The sequence below is a fragment of the Choloepus didactylus genome, chromosome X (assembly GCF_015220235.1).
Source record: "Choloepus didactylus isolate mChoDid1 chromosome X, mChoDid1.pri, whole genome shotgun sequence".
Lineage (NCBI taxonomy): Eukaryota > Metazoa > Chordata > Mammalia > Pilosa > Megalonychidae > Choloepus > Choloepus didactylus.
The window spans coordinates 112340604-112363996 of NC_051334.1; the positions used below are offsets into that span (position 1 = coordinate 112340604).

At 40.6% G+C, this 23393-nt stretch overlaps 1 protein-coding gene and 1 pseudogene across 1 annotated transcript in view; one reads left to right on the forward strand and one right to left on the reverse strand.

The window, feature by feature from the left end:
- Nucleotides 1–1034: 1034 nt before the first annotated feature.
- The window catches only part of TRMT2B (tRNA methyltransferase 2 homolog B), a 40400-nt gene continuing 18041 nt past the window's right edge, over nucleotides 1035–23393 (reverse strand). The window contains 11 exon segments of the mRNA XM_037820860.1: nucleotides 1035–1138; nucleotides 2238–2385; nucleotides 3154–3197; nucleotides 3200–3253; nucleotides 3415–3538; nucleotides 3540–3599; nucleotides 3601–3631; nucleotides 4538–4612; nucleotides 5312–5333; nucleotides 5825–5911; nucleotides 5914–5970. Coding sequence (XP_037676788.1) covers nucleotides 1035–1138; nucleotides 2238–2385; nucleotides 3154–3197; nucleotides 3200–3253; nucleotides 3415–3538; nucleotides 3540–3599; nucleotides 3601–3631; nucleotides 4538–4612; nucleotides 5312–5333; nucleotides 5825–5911; nucleotides 5914–5970 — 806 coding nt within the window.
- LOC119523204 lies at nucleotides 18468–19474 on the forward strand (annotated as a pseudogene).

Below are 23393 nucleotides of genomic sequence, written 5' to 3' on the forward strand. Positions count from 1 at the left end.
GTTAACAAGTAGAGGGACAGATCCCATCTGTTCTGGTTTGCTAAAGCTGACGTTATACAAAATACCAGAAATGGATTGGCTTTTATAAAAGGGAGTTTATTAGGTTACAAATTTATAGTTCTAAGGTCATAAAAATGTCCAAACTAAGGCTTCAACAAAAGCATACCTTCACTGAAGAAAGGCCAATGGCATCTGGAACACCTCTGGTCAGCTTGGAAAGCAGGTAGCTGGCATCTGCTGGACCTTTGCTCCTGGGTTGTGTTTCAAAATGGCTTTCTCCAAAATATCTCTGGGCTTCTGTTTTCACTTATCTCTCTTAGCTCCTGTGTGTCCTTGCTTCTTTCTCCCAGGGGTTTTCTCTCTAAGCATCTGGGGGTCCTCTCTTAGCTTTTCTGAGGCAAACTCTGGGCTTCATCTCTTAGCTTAGCATCTCCAAATGTCTTTCTGTCTGCATCTCCAAGCGTCTCCAAGCATCAGCGTCTGCGTAGGCTCATGGGATCTCTTAAGTACTCCAGTGAACTAATCAAGACGCACCCTGAATGAGTGGGGTCCACATCTCCATGGAAATAATTTAATGAAAGTTCTCACCCATGGATGGGTGAGTCATGTCTCCATGGAAACACTCAATTAAAAGGTTCCACCCAGAAAGATTGGATGAAAAGATCATGGCTCTTCAGGGGTCCATAACAGTTTCAAACCAGCACACTGTCTTTATTTAAAATTTCAATATTTGCTTCATCATAAATTTTAATTAATTTTGATATTTGGAAATGTTACATGCAAATTTATCTTGATTTCTAAGATAATCAAGTAATCTCAATCTCAATCTCAGTCATTTTGACTCCCTCTTAAATTTTACACCTGAGGTAAGTGCCTTACTCGTCTCAATCTAGTCTTGGCCCTGTAATTGACTCTTGATGGTGGTACAATACGTAATTTTTTTTCTTTACACTTTTCTGCATCTTCTAAATTCTGCATAATGAGCATGGATTACTCTGATAATCAGAAAAAAAGGTTAAAAAAGAAGTCAAGACTCACTCAATGATGTTCCTTGTGGTTTCACCATGGGGTTTACAGAAAACAAAAACTAGTGTGCAGATGGCACTACAGTTTCAAATGGCTTGAATCACCAGGTAATTTGAAGGAAGAAACATGTTGATATTAATATAATAAAACTATCATGTGGTTGCTAACGTGCTCACAGACATAGGGGACTGGTGGTTTGATGGGTTGAGCCCTCTACCACAGGACTTGCCCCTGGGAAGACTTGCTGCAAAGGAGAGGCTAGGCCTGCCTATAATTGTGCCTAAGAGCCTCCTCCCGAATGCCTCTTTGTTGCTCAGATGTGGCCCTGTCTCTCTAGCTAAGCCAACTTGGCAGGTAAGATCACTGCCCTCCCCACTACGTGGGATCAGACACCCAGGGGAGTGAATCTCCCTGGCAACGTGGAATATGACTCCCGGGGAGGAATGTAGACCTGGCATCGTGGGATGGAGAACATCTTCTTGACCAAAAGAGGAATGTGAAAGGAAATGAAATAAGCTTCAGTGGCAGAGAGATTCCAAAAGGAGCCAAGAGGTCACTCTGGTGGGCACTCTTATGCACAATATAGACAACCCTTTTTAGGTTCTAATGAATTGGGGTAGCTGGTGGTGGATACCTGAAACTATCAAACTACAACCCAGAACCCATGAATCTTGAAGACAATTGTATAAAAATGTAGCTTATGAGGGGTGACAATGGAATTGGGAAAGCCATAAGGACCACACTCCCCTTTGTCTAGTTTATGGATGGATGAGTAGAAAAATAGGGGAAGGAAACAAGCAAACAAACAGACAAAGGCACCCAGTGTTCTTTTTTACTTTAATTGTTCTTTTTCACTTTAATTATTATTCTTGTTATTTTTGTGTGTGTGGTAATGAAGGTGTCAGGGATTGATTTTGGTGATGAATGCACAACTATGTAATGGTACTGTGAACAATCGAATGTACGATTTGTTTTGTATGACTGTGTGGTATGTGAATACATCTCAATAAAATGAAGATTTAAAAAAAGAACTATCATGATCCTGGACATCACGAACTCCCAATTCACCACTGCATAGGATTAATTAGGAATACAGGGAAAGCAGATACATGGCCAGTCCATTGGGAGCAACCATAGCAGGGTGTGGGAATGAGGGACCAAAAGGTGGAAAACCCAACTAGCTCTGTAGCAGGGAAGCTATCCATCCTTACGCAGTCCAGCGTGAGCTGGGTTCACCACAGCAACAGTTAACCTCCCATCTTCCTTTGATTTTAGTAGCTATGGCAAAATCTTCTGTGCTCGGCCAGTGTAAAATTCACAGTTGGTGAGGCCTGCAGAAGAGGCGACCATACGACATAACTCAAGCCCAGCTGTGAGGGGGGAATTCTTTAGTTTTACAGAAATGTACAGGGGCCAGGGCTCTGCCATTTTCCCTTTGGATCTAGCACACCTCTGACTAACAATGAAAGAAATGCTTTCAGACCTGCTTCATTTTTTTTTCCCAAAACACTTCTGCTTGGACTATCTCAGGAAGTCTTCCAGCTTGAAAGGCTAGATCGTATTATTTTACAATACAGAGAGTATTACTTTACAACTTAGAGACTCACATGGCATGTAAGTACCTATGCCAGAAACAGAACCCTGACTTTTACTCAAATGCTCTTTCTTGCTTTATTAGGGATTTTCCCAAAGTGTCTCAGGAAATGCCTGGAGGTGGGGTCAAAGGGACAAGAGGATCTGTTTTGGCACAGTTTGGCATAAGATTTTGCTTGAGGAAAATGTTCTGCTGCTAAAAATAGTTTGAAACCTATTGTATTATGCTATGATGCCTCATGAGTCTAATGTCAAGAAGGTTCTTCTATACTGTTCAAAGTTTTGTCAAGTTCTCTTCCTATAAGCTAGGCTTTAGTTCCCTCTGACTCTTCTAGACGGAAAGAAAAAAAAAAGACTAGAGAGTTATTGGGACTTTTTTCGGAAAACCATCAGGACCCAACTTTCACCACTCTAGAATCCCTTCCATTCCTCACTGCCGGTAGGGGATATAGCAGATGCCCTTTCCCACACAACCCTTTCCAAAACAGGGAAACAAGTGAGACTTTAATTCTGCCCAGACTGAAGGTAGTGTACCATCGAAGGCTGTGTCCACTCGGCATCCTCTACTGCCTGCTCTACAATTCAATCCTGAGGACCTGGGATGTACGCTGAGCCAGAGAGCGGCCAATCACACCTCGGGAAGTAAGAAGAGTATTCTAGGATTTTAAACCAATGAGATTAGGCCTGTACCACCACCATCAGCTCCCCCACTGCACTGCAAGGGCCTTGTGTACTACAGGGGGTGGTGTTTGGGAGCTAAGCAGCATGCAGATTCTGTCTGGGGCTGCCACTTGCCAGTTGCACAGCAGATGTCAAGGAGGATGGTGTCAGAGTTCACTCCACTCAGCTCCTCCACAGTCCGATATAGCATTTCTGCACCAGCAGTGTTAATCTGGAGAAAAAAGCACCTGGAAAGATGCGATCTTCAAGCCCAGGAGATCGTCAAAGATGTGGGGTGCCCCAAATAGGAGCTGGTAGGAGGGACTGCTGATGGCTGCAACAGATCATGGTGCTAGAAGAGGATAAAAGAAAAAAGCACCTTGGGGTGGCAGACCATTCTATCTCTAGTGGTCAGTTGGAGGGGGAGGACCCAGCATCTCAGCTAGGTAACTGGTAGTTTGGAGCTGTTATGTACCCCAGAAAAGGCCATGTTCTTTTAATCCATTCCTGTGGGTGCAGACCTACTGTAAGTGGAACTTTTGATCAGGTTCTTTCAATTGAGATGTGACCCACTTCATTCAAGGTGGGTCTTAATCCTCTTACTGGAGTCCTTTATAAGAGGATAAAACACATGCAGGAGAAGAGAGACAAAATTAAGAGAAGCTCACAGAGAAACACCCAGAGAAGTTTAGAACCAGAAGTTGAAGTAAAAAAAGTTCCAGAAGTTTAGAACCAGAAGTTGAAGTAAAAAAAGTTTAGAACCAGAAGTTGAAGTAAAAAAAAAACCCAGGAGAGAACGACCAGCTGATGTCACCACATGCCATGCTATCTAATAGAGCAATCCAAGCTCTCCAGAAACCAGTCTTCAGAGAAGGTATCATCCTGTTGATGCCTTAATTGGGACATTTTCATGACCTTACAACTGTAAATTTGTAAGCAAATAAATTCCCATTGTTAAAAGCCAGTCCATTTCTGGTATATTTCATTTTGTCAGCTTTAGCAAACCAAAACAGTGAAAATGCCTCCTTGCCATAGCCCTGACAGCTCTGTAGGAGCTTCCCTTTTAGGGATGTGGGTACATGCAGACACTCTCTTATCTATATCCTGGCCTTGGTTCCCAGACCTGGCTGGTGTAGGGGGGGCCAGGACCACTTAGCCCAGATCCTCCACTATCAGCAGCCCTAAATCAGCAATCCACGAACTCATACTATGGCAAGCCATCAGCCTCCTACTTGCTGTTTGGCTGTCCAGGGTTTACCTTTCCTGGAAGTAAAGTGAGGCCAAGTCACAGACATCTCCTGGCCCTTTGGTAGAAAACTCCTTTATAGTCCCCCTTCTGAGCACACAGTTTCTCCTGCCAAGACCACAAAATCAAGAGTCAGGCAAAGACTCATCTCTGACAAATTCTCTCTTCAAGCCCTAAAGTAGTTGTTCCTGCAATAGTCAGACAAGAGGGCACATTTCTCAAATCCTATTATAAATGACATTTAACATAAAGCAGTGTTCTATAACACACATACAAAAAAGCTATTTTCACATCTCAGTGGAGGCCCTGTACTGCTTATCTGCTTTTGACAAATCCTACACAATAGACATGGCACTTTGTCTGGTTTCAGCCTCTCTAATAATTCTCTAAAGAAAGTGTGAAAGTTATTCTTGTAGTAAACAAAGAACTAAACTAAGCTTTTGTCCCATCACAAAGAAGCAACAACCTTTCAATACCATTCATTCTTTTCCACTTCGAACACCCCAACCACCCACCCAAGCACCACCTCAGAAGATCTGAGTCCTAGGAGAAAGGAAAGAGGGAGCACAGAAAGACAATGAACATGGAAACTAAATCCTTCCTTTGAGTTCAAAACATTTCAAAATTCTGACATCACTACTGGGAATCTAATCATTAGCTTGACACAAAGATATTCCACACTAAACCATTTTGGAGTTAGAGAGTTAAAAAACACAAGACCAGGAAACAAAGGAACTGGATTCAAGTTATGGCTTTGCTATGTACTAGTTCTTTAACGTTGGGCACTTCTGTGCCTCCATTTCCTCATCTGTAAAGTGAGGGTGACAATACATGTCCTCCTCCTGCCTGCTTCCCAAGTTGGCTGAGATGATCCAATAAATAAAGGAATGTTTTATTGTGGGAATGTTTGAAAATTCTAAGTACATTACAAATGTAAAGTATTATTTGGGTTATGAAATTCTGACTACATCTTAATCTCTATTGAACTGGGTTTGGGATTCAGTAGAACACTTAATAATTTCCATGGGCAAAATTCTTGTGAAAATACTTAGAAGTAGTCATGCAATAACTAACTTGGTAACCAAGCCACATTCTCCTGGTTTGATTAGTCCAGCAGCATGGTTAAACAGCATCCTTGCCACTTCTTCCACCTTATCCTGTACCCCTCTGCCTGACTCACAAATATTCTGTGGATTTGTAGTTTCTGCTATCTGCCCAGAAACTTCCAAAAACCAACTGCAGCATACCAATAGTAAGGGTTGCTACAGAAGCTGCCCCTTTTCATCCTGTGAGTCTCACCTAAGTCCTGGGGATGGAAAGGGATGATGGCCATTTTGTGCCCTTTGCTATTGGAGCAGGCTGTGAGCTCACTCCAGGAACCACTGGATGAAATAGAAGGCAGGGGACCCCTGGGAATTGTTGAATGAATACGTTATAGTATTGAGAATAAAACAGTATTTTTACATAGGCAAAATTAACAAGTTCCACAGCTGATGATTCATGCTGGGTGATGTAGGGATACCCTGCGACCTTACAGAGAGATAGTATCCATTGTATTCCAAACTGTAAGCCCCATGAAGGCTTATAGTTGAATCCCTAATCTGGCACATAGGTGCTCAATAAATATTATTGAAAGAAAGTATGAGTGAATAAGCAAGAAAGTATATGTAGAATCTCAGTTTACTCTATATACAGTATGGAATACAATAATCTTCCATTTCTAAGAACTGCTTCTGGCAGCAATTCCGAGTGTACTACTAGGCTGCTATGATTCCATTCTTACTTACAACTTCCTGGTAGAAGCCCATCATTTCTATATTTCTTCATATAACCAGATGTCAACTACACTATAGTTTAGTTGGATCCTCAATTTCCTTCTGGTGTATAGAAATCAAATGCAATCCTGATTTAGTTGATGGGACATCAAAAATCCTTAAAGTCAAACTTCTCAAACAAAAACTAATTGCTACCACAAAAGGACACACTGATTTACTAGGTACTTTTGTTTTCATAATCCAGTGTTCTGGGTACACTGTATTTTCAAATGAACCCAAAATTATGCAGGGAAGGAGTAGTTATACTAAAAAACAGTGCTGCCTGAGAGGGTAAAATCAGTTAAGTCTGAATTTGATCACTCTTGCTATAATTTCCTAAAAATGCAATATAAAATATGCTTAATTATCCTGAACATAGTTTTCAAATTTTGAGGTTGGTGATTTAAAGAAAGACTGATTCAGCTGCTATTTACTGGCAGGTTGGAAAGGAATACTTTTTGGAACCAAGATTCGAGTGTCATAGAAGTCCTGGAAGAATGGGAATTGAAAAAGTGAGCTTGACCTGAAGATAATGGGTAAGTGAATATTAAATACAGCTTCTCCACTGTGTGACCCAGGGCCTTGGTTTCTTCATTTATAAAATTGAGACTGAAATGCCTGTTCTTATTTGGGAATGACTAAGCATTAAAGACTGAAGGGGACTTCTTATTAAAATGGCAGAATATTCCTCCTAAAAATCCTCCTAAAATAAAATAAAGGAATAAAAAAGGTATAAGCTTACATAAGCTCATTTCTCTAACAATTCTCCCTTCTTTCTCTCCTGCACTATTTTCTTCCTTCACTACTGGATCAGTCCCATCAACATACAAGCATGTCCTTATTCTCCCATCTTTAAAAAGGAATAAAAGAACCCTCTCTTGTCCCTCCTTTTCCCACCAGCTACTGACCCATTTCTCTGCTCCCCTTTGTAGCAAATCTCCTGAAAATGATTGTATATATCCACTGCCCCCCCCATTCACCCACTCTAATCAGGTCCCCACCACTCCACCAAAACTGCTCGCATTAGGGTCACGAAAAACCTCCTTGCTACAAAGTCCAATGGTCCATTCTCAGTTCTCGTCTGACTTGACCTATCAGCAGAGTTTTGCACAGCTGAGGAGTCCCTCCTTCCCAGTTCACTTTCTTTACTTGGCTTCCAAGGCACCACACTCTCCTGTTTTCTTACCAGCCTCACTGGCTGCTCCTTCTCCATCTCCTTTACTGGCTCCTCCTCTTCTCCAAGAACTCTTAAAATGAGAGTGTTCCAGGGCCCAGTCCATGTTCCTCTTCTCTTTTCTATCTGTTCTCAACCCCTTAGTGATCTCGTCCAATCCAATGGCTAAAAAATCCATTTCTATGTTGATGACTCCAAAATTCCTATCTCTTGAACCCCAGCCTAATATATTCAACTGCGTACTTGACATATCCACTTAGGCGTCTGTGCCGTTTTGAATGTATTATGTCCCCCAGAAAAAGCCACATTCTTTGATGCAATCTTGTGGGGCAGACGTTTTAGTGCTGATTGGACTGGAATCCTTTGAGTGTTTCCATGGAGATGCGACCCACCCAACTATAGGTGATAACTGATGAGATAATTTCCATGGAGGCGTGGCCCCACCCATTCAGCATGGGCCTTGATTATGGAGCACTATATAAGCTCAGACAGAAGGAGCGACCTTGCTGCAGCCAAGAGGGACACTTTGAAGAATGCACAGAACCTGAGAGAGTAGCTGCAGATGAGAGGCAGTTTGAAGATGGCCATTGAAAGCAGACACTTGGTCCGGAGAAGCTAAGAGAGGACAAACACCCCAAGAGCAACTAAGAGTGACATTTTTGAGGAACTGCAGCCCAGAGAGGAACGTCCTGAGAGAAAGCCATTTTGAAACCAGAACTCTGGAGCAGACGCCAGCCACGTGCCTTCCCAGCTAACAGAGGTTTTCCAGACACCACTGGCCATCCTCCAGTAAAGGTACCCGATTGTTGATGCCTTATGTTGGACACTTTATGGCCTTAAGACTGTAACTGTGTAACCAAATAAACCCCCTTTATAAAAGCCGATCCATTTCTGGTGTTTTGCGATCTGGCAGCATTAGCAAACTAGAACAGTGTCTAAAAGGCATCTCAAATGCAACAAGTTCAAAACTGAACTACTAATTCTCCCCCCTCCAAAATCTGCTCTACTGCAGTCTTCCCCAGCTCAGTCACTGATAACTCCATCCTTCCACTTGCTCCACCCAAACACCTGAAACCATTTTTTTACTTCTCTCTTTCTCTCATACCTCATTCATTGTATCAGTATATGGCATTGTATCTTCAAGAGATATATACCTTCACTGCAACCACACTATTCTGAATGTATGTCATCACCTGGATTATTGCAACAGCCTAAGTCGTCTCCCTGCTTCTAGTCTTGCACCCCAAAACACATTATCACTACAACAGCTAGAGTGATTGTGTTAGAACCTAAATCATATCACGTCATCACCCCGATCAAAATCTCCAATAACTCTCAATTTCACTCAGAGTAACAGCCAACGTCCCGACAATGACCCCCAAGGTACTACATGATCTCACTCCCATTAACTATTACCTCATCTCTTACTATTCTTTCCCTTGTTCCTTTGGGCCTAATTTCAGTTCCTCCAAAAAGTCAGTCACACTTCCACGGTAGGATCTTTACAATGGCTGTTCTCTTGCCTGGAATGCTCTTCCCTCAGACTTCTGCATGGCTAACACTCTCATCTCCTTTAAGTCTTTATTCCAGGGATTCTCAACTACAGTACCATTGATATTTTTGGTCACATAATTTGTTGTGGGGATCTGACCTGTGCATTTTGAATCCCTGGCCTGTACCCACCAGACATCAATAGCATTTCTCCCCCAATCATGACAACCAGACACAAAAGGAAAAGTATTATATGATTCCAATGATATGAAATACCTAGAATAAGCATAGTCACAGAGACAGAAAGTAGGTTAGAGATTACCAGGGATCAGGGGTGGAGGTAATGGGGAGTTATTGGTTAAAGGGTATAGTTTCTGTTTTGAGTGGTGACAGAATTTTACAAATCGAAGGTGGTGATTGTTGCACAACAGTTGAAAAGCAATTAATGCCACTGAATTATATACTTAAAATGGTTCAAAATGGCAAATTTTATGTTATGTATATTTTACCCCAATAAAAATTTTTTAAAAATGTTTTCAGACACTGCTAAGTGTCCCCTGGAGGGCAAAATCACCCTTGGTTGAAAACCACTGACTTAGTCATACATCACCTTCTCAAGGAGGTCTATCTTGATCACCTATTTAAAATTACAGATCACACTCCTTCCAACCCTAAAAATTCTTTATTCTCCTTATTCTGCTGTATTTTTTCATAGCATTTATCACCTTCTAACATTCCATATATTTTACTTTTTTATTATGTTTATTGGGTTTGGGTTTGTTTTTTCTTTTTTTAGTCTGTCTCCCCCCACTAAAATGTAACTCCCACAAGAGAAAGGATATTTTGATCATTATTCTATCCTAAGCACCTAGAATATTGTCTGGCACTTGCAGGTGCTCAATAGTAATCGTTGAGTGAATAAATGAAAGAAATAAAAAAGATAATGGGAGAGAAGACAACAGCAGAAGAGCAAACTCAATAAAGTCTTTAAACTATGGAAAGCAGATAGGGGTGACAACTGACTTAGGAAGTTATATCTGGAGTGCCTACAGAGGGAGACACTGATGAGATTTAAGGAATATCTGCCCCCTACAACACTGGAAAGGCTCAAAAGTTGAAGGTACAAGGTACTGCAGAAGCAGAGATAAGGTAAGATACATGGCTAAAAACAGGGTTTGGTTGAAAGTATGAATACAGAACTGTTAAACATCCCCATCCTGCCAATAGCTTACATCTTCCTCTAGCAGAAGACTGGAGATTTTTTTTTTCACAGGAAAAGATGAAACCCCCAAAACTCTGAATTTGGAGATACCAGGCACAGTAGTAGTTGTAGTAGGGGTAGAAATAGGAAGATTAAATGTAAATCTACATTTTTAAATGGTCCAACACCCTACCCCTTTCTTGACACCAATTCCAGAAGGCCAGCAGTCAAGCTTATTGCCCCCCCTCACCCCCCCCAACACCCAGGCAGGAGATTTGAAGATGATTCTTTAAAGAAACTGAATAGTCTTTAGAGTAAATATCTATAGAGACAGAGACATGGGGGACCCTCGCAATGAAAAAAAATTAGCTATTTGCCCAATCACCAGCAATGAAGCCAAGAATCAATATGTCTCTCTGGGGTCCAGAAGGTGGAATGTGCTGGTTTGCATATACTATGTTCCCCAGAAAAGCCATGTTCTTAATGCAGTCTTGCAGGGGGTAGACTTATTAGTCTTTTGATTAGGTTGAGACCTCTTGATTGAATGTTTCCACAGAAATTTGACCCCACCCATTCAGTGTAGGTCTTGATTAGTTTACTGGAGTCCTTTAAAGAGAGCTCAGAGAGCAGAGAGACAAAAATACCCCAGGATATGCTAAGCCAGGACACAGAGAAACTGAAGGAGCTGGCAGAGATGCTTAGAGATGCTTGGAGATGCAGACAGAAAGATGTTTGGAGATGCTAAGCTAAGAGATGAAACCCAGAGTTTGCCCTGGAGAAGCTAAGAGAGGACTCCCGATGCTTAGAGAGAAACACCCCAAGAGAACCAAGCAGAGAGCTGAGAGAAACTAAGACCCAGAGACATTTTGGAGAAAGCCATTGTGAAACAACCTGGGAGCAAAGGACCAGCAGACACCAGCCACATGCCTTCCCAGCTGACAGAGGTGTTCCAGATACCATCAGCTATTCTTCAGTGAAATTATCCTCTTCTTGATGGCCTAGTATGGACACTTCTATGGCCTTGTGAATTCGTAGCCTAATAAATCCCCTTTATAAAAGCCAATCCGAGATGGCAGAGTAGGTGAGGTGGAACCAGCTTTTTCTGCATCAGAGTAGCTAGAAAGGGGCCAGAGGATACAAGGGACCACAGTTCCAGGGTGTGACCAGCCACAGAGGGTCCCCCACAGTACATGGGAGGGATAACTGACAAAAACCGAAGAGAGACAGTGGCTGGAGGGTCACAGTGAATTCCCTGTTCAGACTGCCCAGCCACCCCCCCACCCCCCACCCACAACAGACTGGCAGCAGCAAACTGCAGCTGGGCAAGGGAGTGAGTAGCAGCTCTCCACTCCCATCCACCTACCTTGATGGTTTGCTGGGTGGTGATCCTACACAGTCAGACAGGCATTGATTGTGCTACCCCCACAGACGGGGCGGGGGGTGGGGGGGGTGCGGGGGGTCATGCAACAAAGCAGGGAAGGGAACAGGTGCCATACTGGCAATCAGGAGCCCTTCCCACACCCTGGAGACTCACTGGCACAAGGCAGGAAGAGAACTGGCAAGCAGGGCCCACGCTCCACCTGCAGGGTGCCCTTGATCTGGCTCCCTGTCTACCTGCTTGGGGCCCACATTGCAGCCCCAGGACCAGGATTCCCAGGGCACAAGGAGAGCCAGTGCACTGATTGGTTCCCCACCCGGATTGGACTCCGCCCACCACACAGAAGTTCAGGAAAGACATAATTGAGAGCTCCACCTACTGGTAGCTCAGGGAAACTGCACTCCAGCAAGCTGTACATCAGGAGCACCACCTGCTGGTAGAATTGGGAAACTGCACTCCAGCAAACCAAATTATATATAACTGCTCAGTTAACTCTGCACTTCCCAAAATAAACCTATCAATACAAGCAAATGTCCAGAAGCCAGCAGAAAATTACAAAGCACTTAAAGGATATAGAAGACATGGACAGCCAAACGAACAAATTAAAAAACCACAAGAGATGCAAAATTTGGAGCAATTAATCAAAGAGGTACACGAAAACATCAATATTATGGCTCAGGATATAAAGGACATGAAGAAGAATCTAGAAGAACATAAAGAAGAATTTGCAAGAGTAAATAAAAAAACAGCAGATCTTACAGAAATAAAAAATACTGTTGATCATATTAAAAATATTCTGGAATCACAAAACATCAGATTTGAAGAAGTACAGGAACGAATAAGTGACCTCAAGGATAAGCTGATGGAAAGTGAAAGCACAAAGAATGAATGGTGAAAAAAAAATCAAAAATTTTGAAATGGATCTCAGGGAAATGATGGACAACATGAAGTGCACAAATGTAAGAATCATTGGTGTTCCAGAAGGGAAAGAGAAGGGTAAAGGACTAGGAAAAGTATTCAAAGACATTGTTGGGGAGAACTTCCCAACCCTTCTAAATGACATAAATATGCAAATCATAGATGCCCAACAAACTCCAAACAGAACAAATCCAAATAAACACACTCTGAGACATATTCTGATCAAACTGTCAAATGCTGAAGAGAAGGAGCAAGTTCTGAAAGCAGGAAGAGAGAAGCAATTCAACACATACAAGGGAAACAACATAAGACTAAGTACTGACTACTCAGTGGGCACCATGGAGGTGAAAAGGCAGTGGTATGACATTGTTCTAGTTTGCCAATGCTGCCTTTTTGCAAAACACCAAAAACGGATTGGCTTTTATATAAGGGGGTTTATTTGGTTACACAGTTACAGTCTTAAGGCCATAAAGTGTCCAAGGTAACACATAAAAAATCGGGTACCTTCAGTAGAGGATGGCCAATGGTGTCCAGAAAACCTCTGTTAGCTGGGAAGGCACATGGCTGGCATCTGCTTGCTCCCAGGTTGCATTTCAAAATGGTATTCCCCAAAATGTCAGTGTCAGCTTCCAATGGCTGTCTTCAAAATGTGTCTCTCAGCTGAAACTACTCTCTCAGCTCCTGTGCATTCTTCAAAGTGTCCCTCTTGGCTGTAGCAAGCTCACTCCTTCTGTCTGAGCTTTTATAGTGCTCCAGTAAACTAATCAAGGCCCATGCTGAATGAGCAGGGCCACACCTACACGGAAATTATCCAATCAGAGTCATCACCCACAGTTGGGTGGGTCCCATCTCCATGGAAACACTCAATCAAAGAATTACAATCTAATCAACACTAATACATCTGCCCACACAAGATTGCATCAAAGATAATGGCATTTTGGGGGACACAATACATTCAAATTGGCACAGGCATACTTCAGATTGTGAAAGAGAAAAACTGCCAGCCAAGAATTCTTTATCCAGCAAAGCCCTCCTTCAAAATTGAGGGAGAGTTAAAAATTTTCACAGACACTGAGAGAATTTGTTAACAAGAGACATGCCCTGCAACAAATACTAAAGGGAGGTCTACCAGCTGAGAAAAAAGAAAGGACAGAGAGGTCTAGAAAGGAGCACAGAACTGAAGACTTATTAGTAAGGGTAACTTGAAGGAAAAAAAGAGAGAGGGAAAAAAATAGATCTAACAACTAAAAACCAAAGGATAAGATGGCTGGTTCAAGAACTCCCTTCACAGTAATAACTTTGAATGTGAATGGATTAAATTCTCCAATTAAAAGACACAGACTGGTAGAATGGATTTAAAAATATGACCCAGTGATATGCTGTTTACAAGAGAGTCATCTTAGACCCTATGACACAAAAAGACTGAAAGTGAAAGGATAGAAAAACATATTCCGTGAAAACTGAAATTAAAAGAAAGCTGGGGTAGCTATACTAATATCAGACAAAATAGACTTTAAATGCAAAGATATCATAAGAGCTAAAGAAAGACACTATATGTTAATAAAAGGAATAATTAACCAAGAAGAAATAACAACTATAAATGTTTCAGACAGAAGGAGCTCAATGCTGCAGCTTAGAGAGACATTTTGGAGGCGATACTCCATAGAATATTGGGGACCTAGTGATAGACAGTAGCTAGTGAGGGGGAATGATAATCTAATATGTTCAGATATGTTAATGATGGTGAATTCAAAGGTATGGTATTGGATAGGGGTGACAATTGTTTGTTAATGGGATTATAAGTATCAAAGCTATATTGAAGGTGAATAGGAATGAAAGGGGTTGTTTAAAGGCACATTTCCCACAGATCAGCCCCACAAATAAACACAGGAGCTTGCATGATATACTTCTAAGGTATGACACTAGCACAGAGAGTTGACAATGAAAGTGTATATGTTAAAAATCTACATATTGCATACTAGGGTCTATAATTAATAGGAATACCATATTGGTATTACACAAATACTAGGGACAAATAATTAAGGGCTGATCAGAGCTACAAGATGTTTGGGTCTTGAGAATTGTTTTAAATGGAGAATGATGAGGATTGTACAACTAAGTGATGATAATGTGAGATATGGATGGAGTATCATAGATATATGCTATGTGAACTTAGGAGCCCTCTACTTTGTAAATCAAGCCCTTGAAATTGAGGCTTGCTCAGGTGAAACTAATGGCTAGAGAGGAGGCTAAGCTTACCTATACTTATGCCTAGGGGTCACCTCTAAAGAACCTCTTTTGCTGCTCAAATGTGGACTTTCTCTCTAAGCCTAAAACTCTGCAAATAAATTCATCACCCTCCCCCCGACATGGGAGAGGACCCCCAAGATGAATGCGCCTTCCTGGTGACATAGGACATGGATTCTGGGAATGAGCCTGACCCCGGCACCAAGGGATTGAGAATGCTTTTTGACCAAAAGGGGGAAAAGAAAGGCAACAAAATAAGATTTTACTGGCTAAGAGAATTCAAATAGAGTCAGGAGGTTGTCCTGGAGGTTATTCCTATGCAAGCCTCACCTAGATATGCCAAATGACCACAATATGATAGGTCCAAGTCAACAGTAGTCCTGAAAACCTTTAAGAATACCCAGATCCCTACCCGAGACTTTAATTTCACTCACTAGGTTTATTCATCAGAAACTTAGATCCTTCAGAGTGCTCCTATGCCAGCCAAGTCCCAAAACCTAGTGGCAATAGCCTCTTCAAGAACATCAACTAGATGTGTCCCCTTTGCTCATAAAGTTGACACCCCTTTTCAACATGAACAGGTTAAGGTGGTCACTGCCTAGACATCACTGAAGATTGGGAAAGTGAACTAGAGGAAGGGGTAGCAACAGACAAGATGGAATTTAACAAAGGATTATGAATACTGAATATTTATATAATTTTCTTTTTCTTAGTTGCTAGGGTATTAGAATAGTTAGAAGGAAAGAAATGAAATGGTGGAACTGTAACCCATAGCTTCCTTTGAAATTTGTTCTATTGCTCCTTGTTAAACGGTAATTTGAAAGCTATACCTTTTTGTGTGTATGTTGTATTTCACAATAAGGAAATAACTGAAAATACAGTACTATAACTCATAACTTTGGAAATTTCCTATATATTTACTAGTTAAATCATACTTTGAAAGATATTACCTTTTTGTATATATATTATTTCACAATAAGGAAATAACTGAAACTGTGGAATTGTAATCTATCATATTCTTTGAAATTTGCTAACTACTTGCTAAATTGCACTTGGAAAGTAGTCACTTTTATGTATATATGTTATATTCTACAATAAAAAAATATGGAGGAGAAGATGGTGGAGAGGTGAGGTCTAGGTTGTAGTTACTCCTCCGGGGCAGTTGGTAGAAAGCCAGGAACTGCATGGACTGTACACTGCAGAGGAATTTGAGGTTGGACAAATTTCATACAACACTCACAAAGTGTGGAACAGCTGAAAGCAGCGAAATCTTGCTGACTGTGGTGATAAATGTACAACTATGTGATGATGTTGTGAACAACTGACTGTAAACTGTGGATGGTTGTGTGTTACGTGAATATATCTCCATAAGATTATAGGAAAAAATATAAATAGAGGTAAAAGTGCTGGAGAAAACATGGAGAGAGGGATGTACCTATTTACTGTTGATGAGGAGGCAGAATGGTGTAGCCTTATGGGAGGTCACTGTGGTGGCTCCACAAGAAGCTAAGTGTGTGGGGCCATAAGGTCCTACAACCTCATTATGGGGTATGTATTTGGAAGATCCAAGAGCAGAGACATGAATGGACATTTGCACACTGGTGTTTATGGAGGCAGTATTCATGATTTGCAATGGGTGGAGGTGGCCTAAGGGTACACTGACTGAGGAACAGAATGGTGAACTGTGATGTATGCATACAAAGGAATACTGAGCAACTATGAGAAGGAGTGAAGCTGTGAGACACGCAACGAGGTGAATGGATCTTGTAGACAGCATGTTGAGTGAAGTACACCAGAAACCAAGACAAACACTATAATGCCTCACCAATATGGACTAACTAGTGTAAACTCAGAATTAAATCTTAGAGCACAGCCTAACAGGGAAATGATTATTGTAATGGTCCCTAGATTGTAAGCCCTTACAGCAGTCAAATCTATTCCTGAATTGTAATGGCTATCTCCAAACTCTGAGATGCTGATCCCTTAGTGTATAACCTGATTGGTCTTTGGAACATTGGGTATCTGTGTGACACCTGAGACTCAGAGCTAGAGCTTGGCAGATATGAATATCAGTATTAATGCATACAGCAACTGTTAAAAAAAAAAAAGCTGAAATAGAACCCAGACTTCAATTAGAGATATGAATAAAGCAGATCTGGTTAAGACTAGAGCAAATTGGGCCAAAGGGTAAAGGTTGAAACTGACTGTGTTCAAACTTCAACTTCCATGTGAGACCAAGGGAAGAGATGTTTATTTGGTGTAGGATCTATATTTTCTAAATAATATAACTTCTAAAGTCAGTTTGTTCAAACACTACAATTACATGGAACTTTGAATAGGAAGTGATCTATGGTAGGTCTGTATAGATTAGAATGAAATAGTAGCACATCCTAAAGTAATTCGGGCAGAGAATAAAAATATATACTCGGGGCCCCCCTGAAAAGCTCAGAGTGAATGCAGAGGTATTCGACTTCCTCACCTGGATTCTTGCTGATGTTCTCACAAACACTGGGACTGGTGGTTTGATGTGCTGAGCCCTCGATCATGGGACTTGTCCTTATGAAGCTCGTTACTGCAAAGGAGAGGCTAAACTTGCATATAATTGTGCCCAAGAGTCTCCCCCTGAGTACCTCTTTGTTGCTCAGATGTGGCCCTCTCTCTCTCTAACTGAGCCACCTCGACAGGTGAACTCACTGCTCTCCCCCCTACGTGGGACCCGACTCCCAGGGGTGTAAATCTCCCTGGCAACGCAGGATATGACTCCCAGGGATGAATTTGGACCCGGCATCGTGGGATTGAGAACATCTTCTTGACCAAAAGGGGGATGCAAAATGAAACAAAATAAAGTTTCAGTGGCTGAGCGATTTCAAATGGAATCGAGAGGTCACTCTGGTGGACATTCTTATGCACTATATAGATAACATGTCTTAGGTTTTAATGTATTCGAATAGCTAGAAGTAAATACCTGAAGCTATCAGACTGCAACCCAGTAGCCTTGACTATTGAAGATGATTGTATAGCAATGTAGCTTACAAGAGGTGGCAGTGTGATTGTGAAAGCCTGATGGCTCACACTGCCTTTATCCAGTGTATGGATGGATGAGTAGAATAATAGGGACAAAAAACTAAATGAAAAACAGGGTGGGGAGTGTTTTGGGTGTTCTTCTTTTCTTTTATTTTTTATTCTTATTTTTACTTTTTCTGGTATAAGGAAAATTCAAAAAATAGATTGGTGTTATGAATGCACAACTATATGATGGTTCTGTGAACAGTTGATTATACATCACTGATGATTGTATGGTACGTGAATATATCTCAATAAAACTGAATTTAAAAAAAATATGGAGGAAAAAAAGCCAATCCATTTCTGATATTTTGCATAATGTCAGCTTTAGCAAACTGGAACACCACTCAAGCACATTGAACTGTCAATCAGCTTTTGAAGGCCTCACTCTTAAATATGAACAGTCAAGTATCACCAGATATTTGATATATTGATTAAAACCTCCATTAAGAAAGATGATACTCAAAACAAATAAACAAGAAAAAAAAATCCTGAAGGAAACAGACGTTTCAAAGAACAGAAAAATATAAAACAAGTCATGTAGGGTGGCCACTGAGGAGGTCAGGGAAGCTGCCCAGGGCAGTGAGCCTGGTCAACCAGAGCAGCTACCACCCCAGCTGCCCCCCCCGCCCCCCCCCCCCCAGCAACAGCAGCAACAGGTGGAAGAAGAGATGGCGGTTGAGGCCAGAGAAGCGATGGCATCCCCTATGGACGATGGGTTTCTGAGGCTGGACTCACCCACCTACAGACAGGGACAGAGCAGAATGGGCTGATATAGATCCAGTGGTCCAGATCATTTATAGTGAAAAGTTTAGAGATGTTTATGATTATTTCCGTGCTGTTCTGCAGCATGATGAGAGAAGGGAACAAGCTTTTAAATTAACCCGGGATGCCATTGAGTTAAATGCAGCCAATTATACAGTGTGGCATTTTCAGAGAGTTCTCGTAAAGTCACTTCAAAAGGATCTACATGAGGAAATGAACTACTTCACTGCAATAATTGAGGAATAGCCCAAAAACTATCAAGTTTGGCATCATAGGAGAGTCTTAGTGGAATGTCTGAAAGATCCATCTCAGGAGATTGAGTTGATTGCTGATATTCTTAACCAAGATGCAAAGAATTACTATGCCTGGCAGCATCAACAATGGGTTATCCAGGAATTTAAACTTTGGGATAATGAGCTGCAATATGTAAACCAACTTCTCATAGAAGATGTGAGAAATAACTCTGTCTGGAACCAAAGATACTTTGTAATTTCTAACACCACTGGCTACAATGATTCTGCCATATTGGAGAGAGAAGTCCAGTACACTCTGGAAATGATCAAACTAGTACCACATAATGAGTGCATGGAATTATTTGAAAGGGATTTTGGAGGATCATGGCCTTTCCAAATATCCTAATCCGTTAAATCAATTACTTGATTTACAACCAAGTCACAGTTCTCCCTATCTAATTGCATTTCTTGTGGATACCTATGAAGACATGCTAGAAAACCAATGTGACAATAAGGAGGACATTCTTAATAAAGCATTAGAGTTATGTGAAATCCTAGCGAAAGAAAAGGACACTATAAGAAACGAATATTGGTGATACATTGGAAGATCCCTTCAAAGCAAACACAGCAGAGAAAGTGACCAATCATCAAAGGCACAGCAGTAACACCATGCAGAAGAACTTGATTCAATACTTTTATTTTTTTAAGGGACTCTAATGCAGGAATTTAAAACTACAGTGACCACTCCCTGTGCCTGTGCTGGAGTGAAACATGCATTATACAGGTACTGCTTTTTAACGATAACTAAATGCAATGCTCGTTGGGCTCTGCTTCTTTCAGATGAGCTCTAAGTAATTTGATTCTTTTAATGTAAAATAATTTTGGAGGGGAAAAGGAAAAGAAAATCCATAAAGGAACTTTTGCAGTCTTTTGAACATTTAGTCTAATCTGTTAGCATCAACTCCTCCCTAAAATGGTGTATTTGCAGCAGATAGGAATGCAGGTAACTTGAATGTAAGGAATATGAGGTAACTTAAATTTAGGTTCAGTAAGGAGAGAATTCATGTTACTTTAGAGCTTCTCTGCCACACTGACAGTATCTTGCTATCACTGTAACCAACTAATGCTAATAGAACAATTTTGTAATAAAATTGTAAATGTATCTAAAAACAAAAACAAACAAAAAACAAATCATGTATATAATTAATATCCTCAGAGATACAAGAGAAAATATTACATTACTAAAAAAAAAAGAACAGGGTGCTGTACAAAAGGAACAATCTGAAAACAAGATAAAAGTTTTGAAAATTAAAGCTAAGATAGTAGAAATAAAAAAAACAAGTAAAAGTGTTGGCACTGAGGTCAAGAAAATTTAATAGAAAGGAAAACAAAAAGGCAAAGAGATGCAAAATAGGAGAGGGCTGAGTGAAAAATTATAAGATCAATTCATGAAATCCAAGTTACAGATATATCTACCTCTGGAGGTATAGAAAGAGACAACATAGAAAATGGAAGGGGGGTGGTGCATCAAAGAAATAATATAGGAAAATTTCCCAGATCTGAAAGTATTAGCTTCCAGATTGACAAGGCCCACAAAGTGCCCACTACAATAAATAAAAAGGCCCATATGATCACAAAGTTTCAAAATATCAGATATAAATATTGGTTCCCTAAAAGTTTCTCAAAAAAATAAGAGGAGGATTAGGTCTTAAAGTAGTTTTTAGACCCATACAACAACATTGGCAGCCAGATGATGATTTGAAACAATGTCTTCAAATTCATAAAGGTAAATGATTTCAAACCCAGAATTTTAAATCTCAAAAAACTCTCAATCATATGTCAAGATGGAAAAAGAAATTTGTAGACATGCAACAACTCTAAAACTTTACCTCCTAAGCACCCTTTCTCAGAAAGTTAATGGAGGTTGTTTTCTAGCCAAATTAGGATATAAACCAAGAAAAAAGAAGACAGGACATCTAAGAAACAGAGGATACAAGATTGGAGAGCAGCAAAAGAATCCCAAGATAACAGCTATACAGAAGGCCTAGCGAGCCTAAGATGAAAGACTCCAGGAAAAATGTCTTCCAGGAGAAATTTGAACTGAAGCTTTCAACTATATGGAGAATATTGATGAATGTTTGACAGAGCCTTTATGGCATTTGGGGAAAAGTTAGCAATAGGTTCACAGAAAACTAAGCAAATGGAAAAATGAGATCATCATTCATTCCAATAAAAAACAAAAAGTTATAAAATATATCACTTTATAGAACTATTACAGCTATAAAAAATGAGGTATATTATTATGTGAAGAAAATCAAGGGCCAAACAGTGTGCTTAGTAAGCTACTTTTAGGTAAGAAACAAAAGGATATGAATATCTCTCTCCATTTTTTAAAAATAGGGGAAAAAAAACAAATAAAAATGCTTACCCATAGAAGGAAGGAGACAACTGAGTAGTGCAGACAGAAATGAAAGCTAGACCTCTCTTAATGTACCTTTATTTGTAGTTTGAATTTGGAATCATGTAAACATTTAACAAAATGAAATCAAAATGAAAAACTAAAAAAATCAATCCTAAAATTTGAAAGCAAGATGAAAAAAAGAAGGAAAGAATGAACCTGTGTATCAAGTTGGTAGCTTAACTACAAAGAGATAAATTATTTCAAGAGGCACAATAATTTTTTTTTGTCTGTTGAAGATAAGTATTTTAATCATGTAAAAATATGTTTTACTATTAAAAAAAAATCAAATCTGGCAAACTACAGGCCAGGGCCCAGCTGCCGCTTTTGTAAATAAAGTTTTATTGGAAGCAGGGCCGGTATTAAGGGTGAACTAAGGCCCAGTTGTGCAAGGACAGGGTTCCATCCTGTCTTTACTTAAAACAATCTCGATATTTTGTTTCATCATGATTTTCCCCCATTAATTTTGATTTTCAAAATTATTGCATTAAAATACTATTTATCTTGATGGCTGAGCTTTCTGGCATCCCTTTGAAGTTCTGCCCCCAGGGTGTCACCTCAGTCCCAGCCCTGACAGCCACGTTAAAAGGCAGGTACTGGTATCATCCCTGGTTTTGTAAATGAGGAAACCAAGGCCCAGATAGGTGAAGTGAGTGGCTCCAGATAACACAGCAACAAGTGACAGAGCCAGGGTTTGAACTCTGGCGGAAGAGGCACAATAATCTGACAAAAAGAACTGGAAAGAAATCCTGAGCTCTTTTCAGTAATCACTTGTTAATAATAATTAACTTAAGAATTAAGTTAATGTAGTAAAGAGCTAAAATTTTCATTTTAAGAGACAAGAATGTATGATCAAAGAATTTAAGTAAAATTCTGTAATTCTAAATGTGATTTGGTATGAACTCATGAATCTTCTCTCTTAAAAAAAATATTTCCTGGAACTTGGGAAGATGGCAGATAGAGAGCCCAGGATTCCATCCTTCCACCAAAACAGCTAGTAAATAGGCAGAAACTGTCTGAAACAACTGTTCTGGGGCTTTGGAGGCCAGAAAGAACACTGTACAGCATCTAGGGAAGAGTGGGAGGAAGAGGCTGATAAAGTACAGTAATGAACAGTAAGTTGCACTCTCTGTGCAGCAGCTGCTGGTGCCCCAACCCCAGCAGGGAATAGCCAGGGACTTGGGGGTCCAGTCCCTGGTCTAGCTGTGCTGAAGACAAAAAGGGATATAGAAATCCTTGTCCCGAAGAACATGGGTAGGCACGGTGGATCACTGATCATGGATTTTGATTAGCAAATTTGGATTGCTGGATCCTGGCTGTGCCCTAGTGTTTCACCCTCCCCCAAAAAATGCAGCAGCAGCATTGTTTCAACCCCACCCTGGACAGGAGCAGAAACAGTGGAGATTTAAAGATACAGTGCTCCTCAGGGCTGCAGGGAATAGTTAGCTAAAGGGATACATTTCCTGGACAGGTCAGGAAGCAGAGATTGGCGACCCTCAAAGAGGCTTTTGTGCCCTTTCTGATTGCCTTCCAGAGCACGATGGAGCCAGTATGTCCCTTCTTCATGGGTCCCTGACCATATTTTGGCTCGGAAATACTGACTTGAAGTGTCCCTCCTCCCAGAATTTGCCCTCCAGGAAAAAACAGCTAGAGACAATGAAAGGAGTGTAAAATCTATGGAGGCAAAACACAAACAGAACAGATCAAGATTCCCAGAGAAGGAACAGAGGCAGAGGAAAGGATGTGTTTCTTCTGGAGGTGAAATAATTGCACAAATAGTGCAATCTTAAAAATTGTACTGCATATCCAGGGCAAGAATCAAATGAAGAAGAGCTGAAAAATCTGATCAGTTAAATACGAGCTATTCTAAAGGTCTAGAATAAGGCAGACTATGTGTCAAAGAAGAGCCTTAACACAAAGCCAATCAAAAATAAAACCCTCAACAAGAGAAAGAAAACTGACCTTCAGAGTAAACTCATCAATATATCAGAAGCCTAGACGTCAGCAAAAAATTACAAGCCAACTAAGAAACAGGGAGATGTGGCCCAGTCAAGGGAACAAATTAAAATGTCAGAGGAGACACAGAATTTGGAACAACTTATCAAAGATATTCAAGCAAATCAACT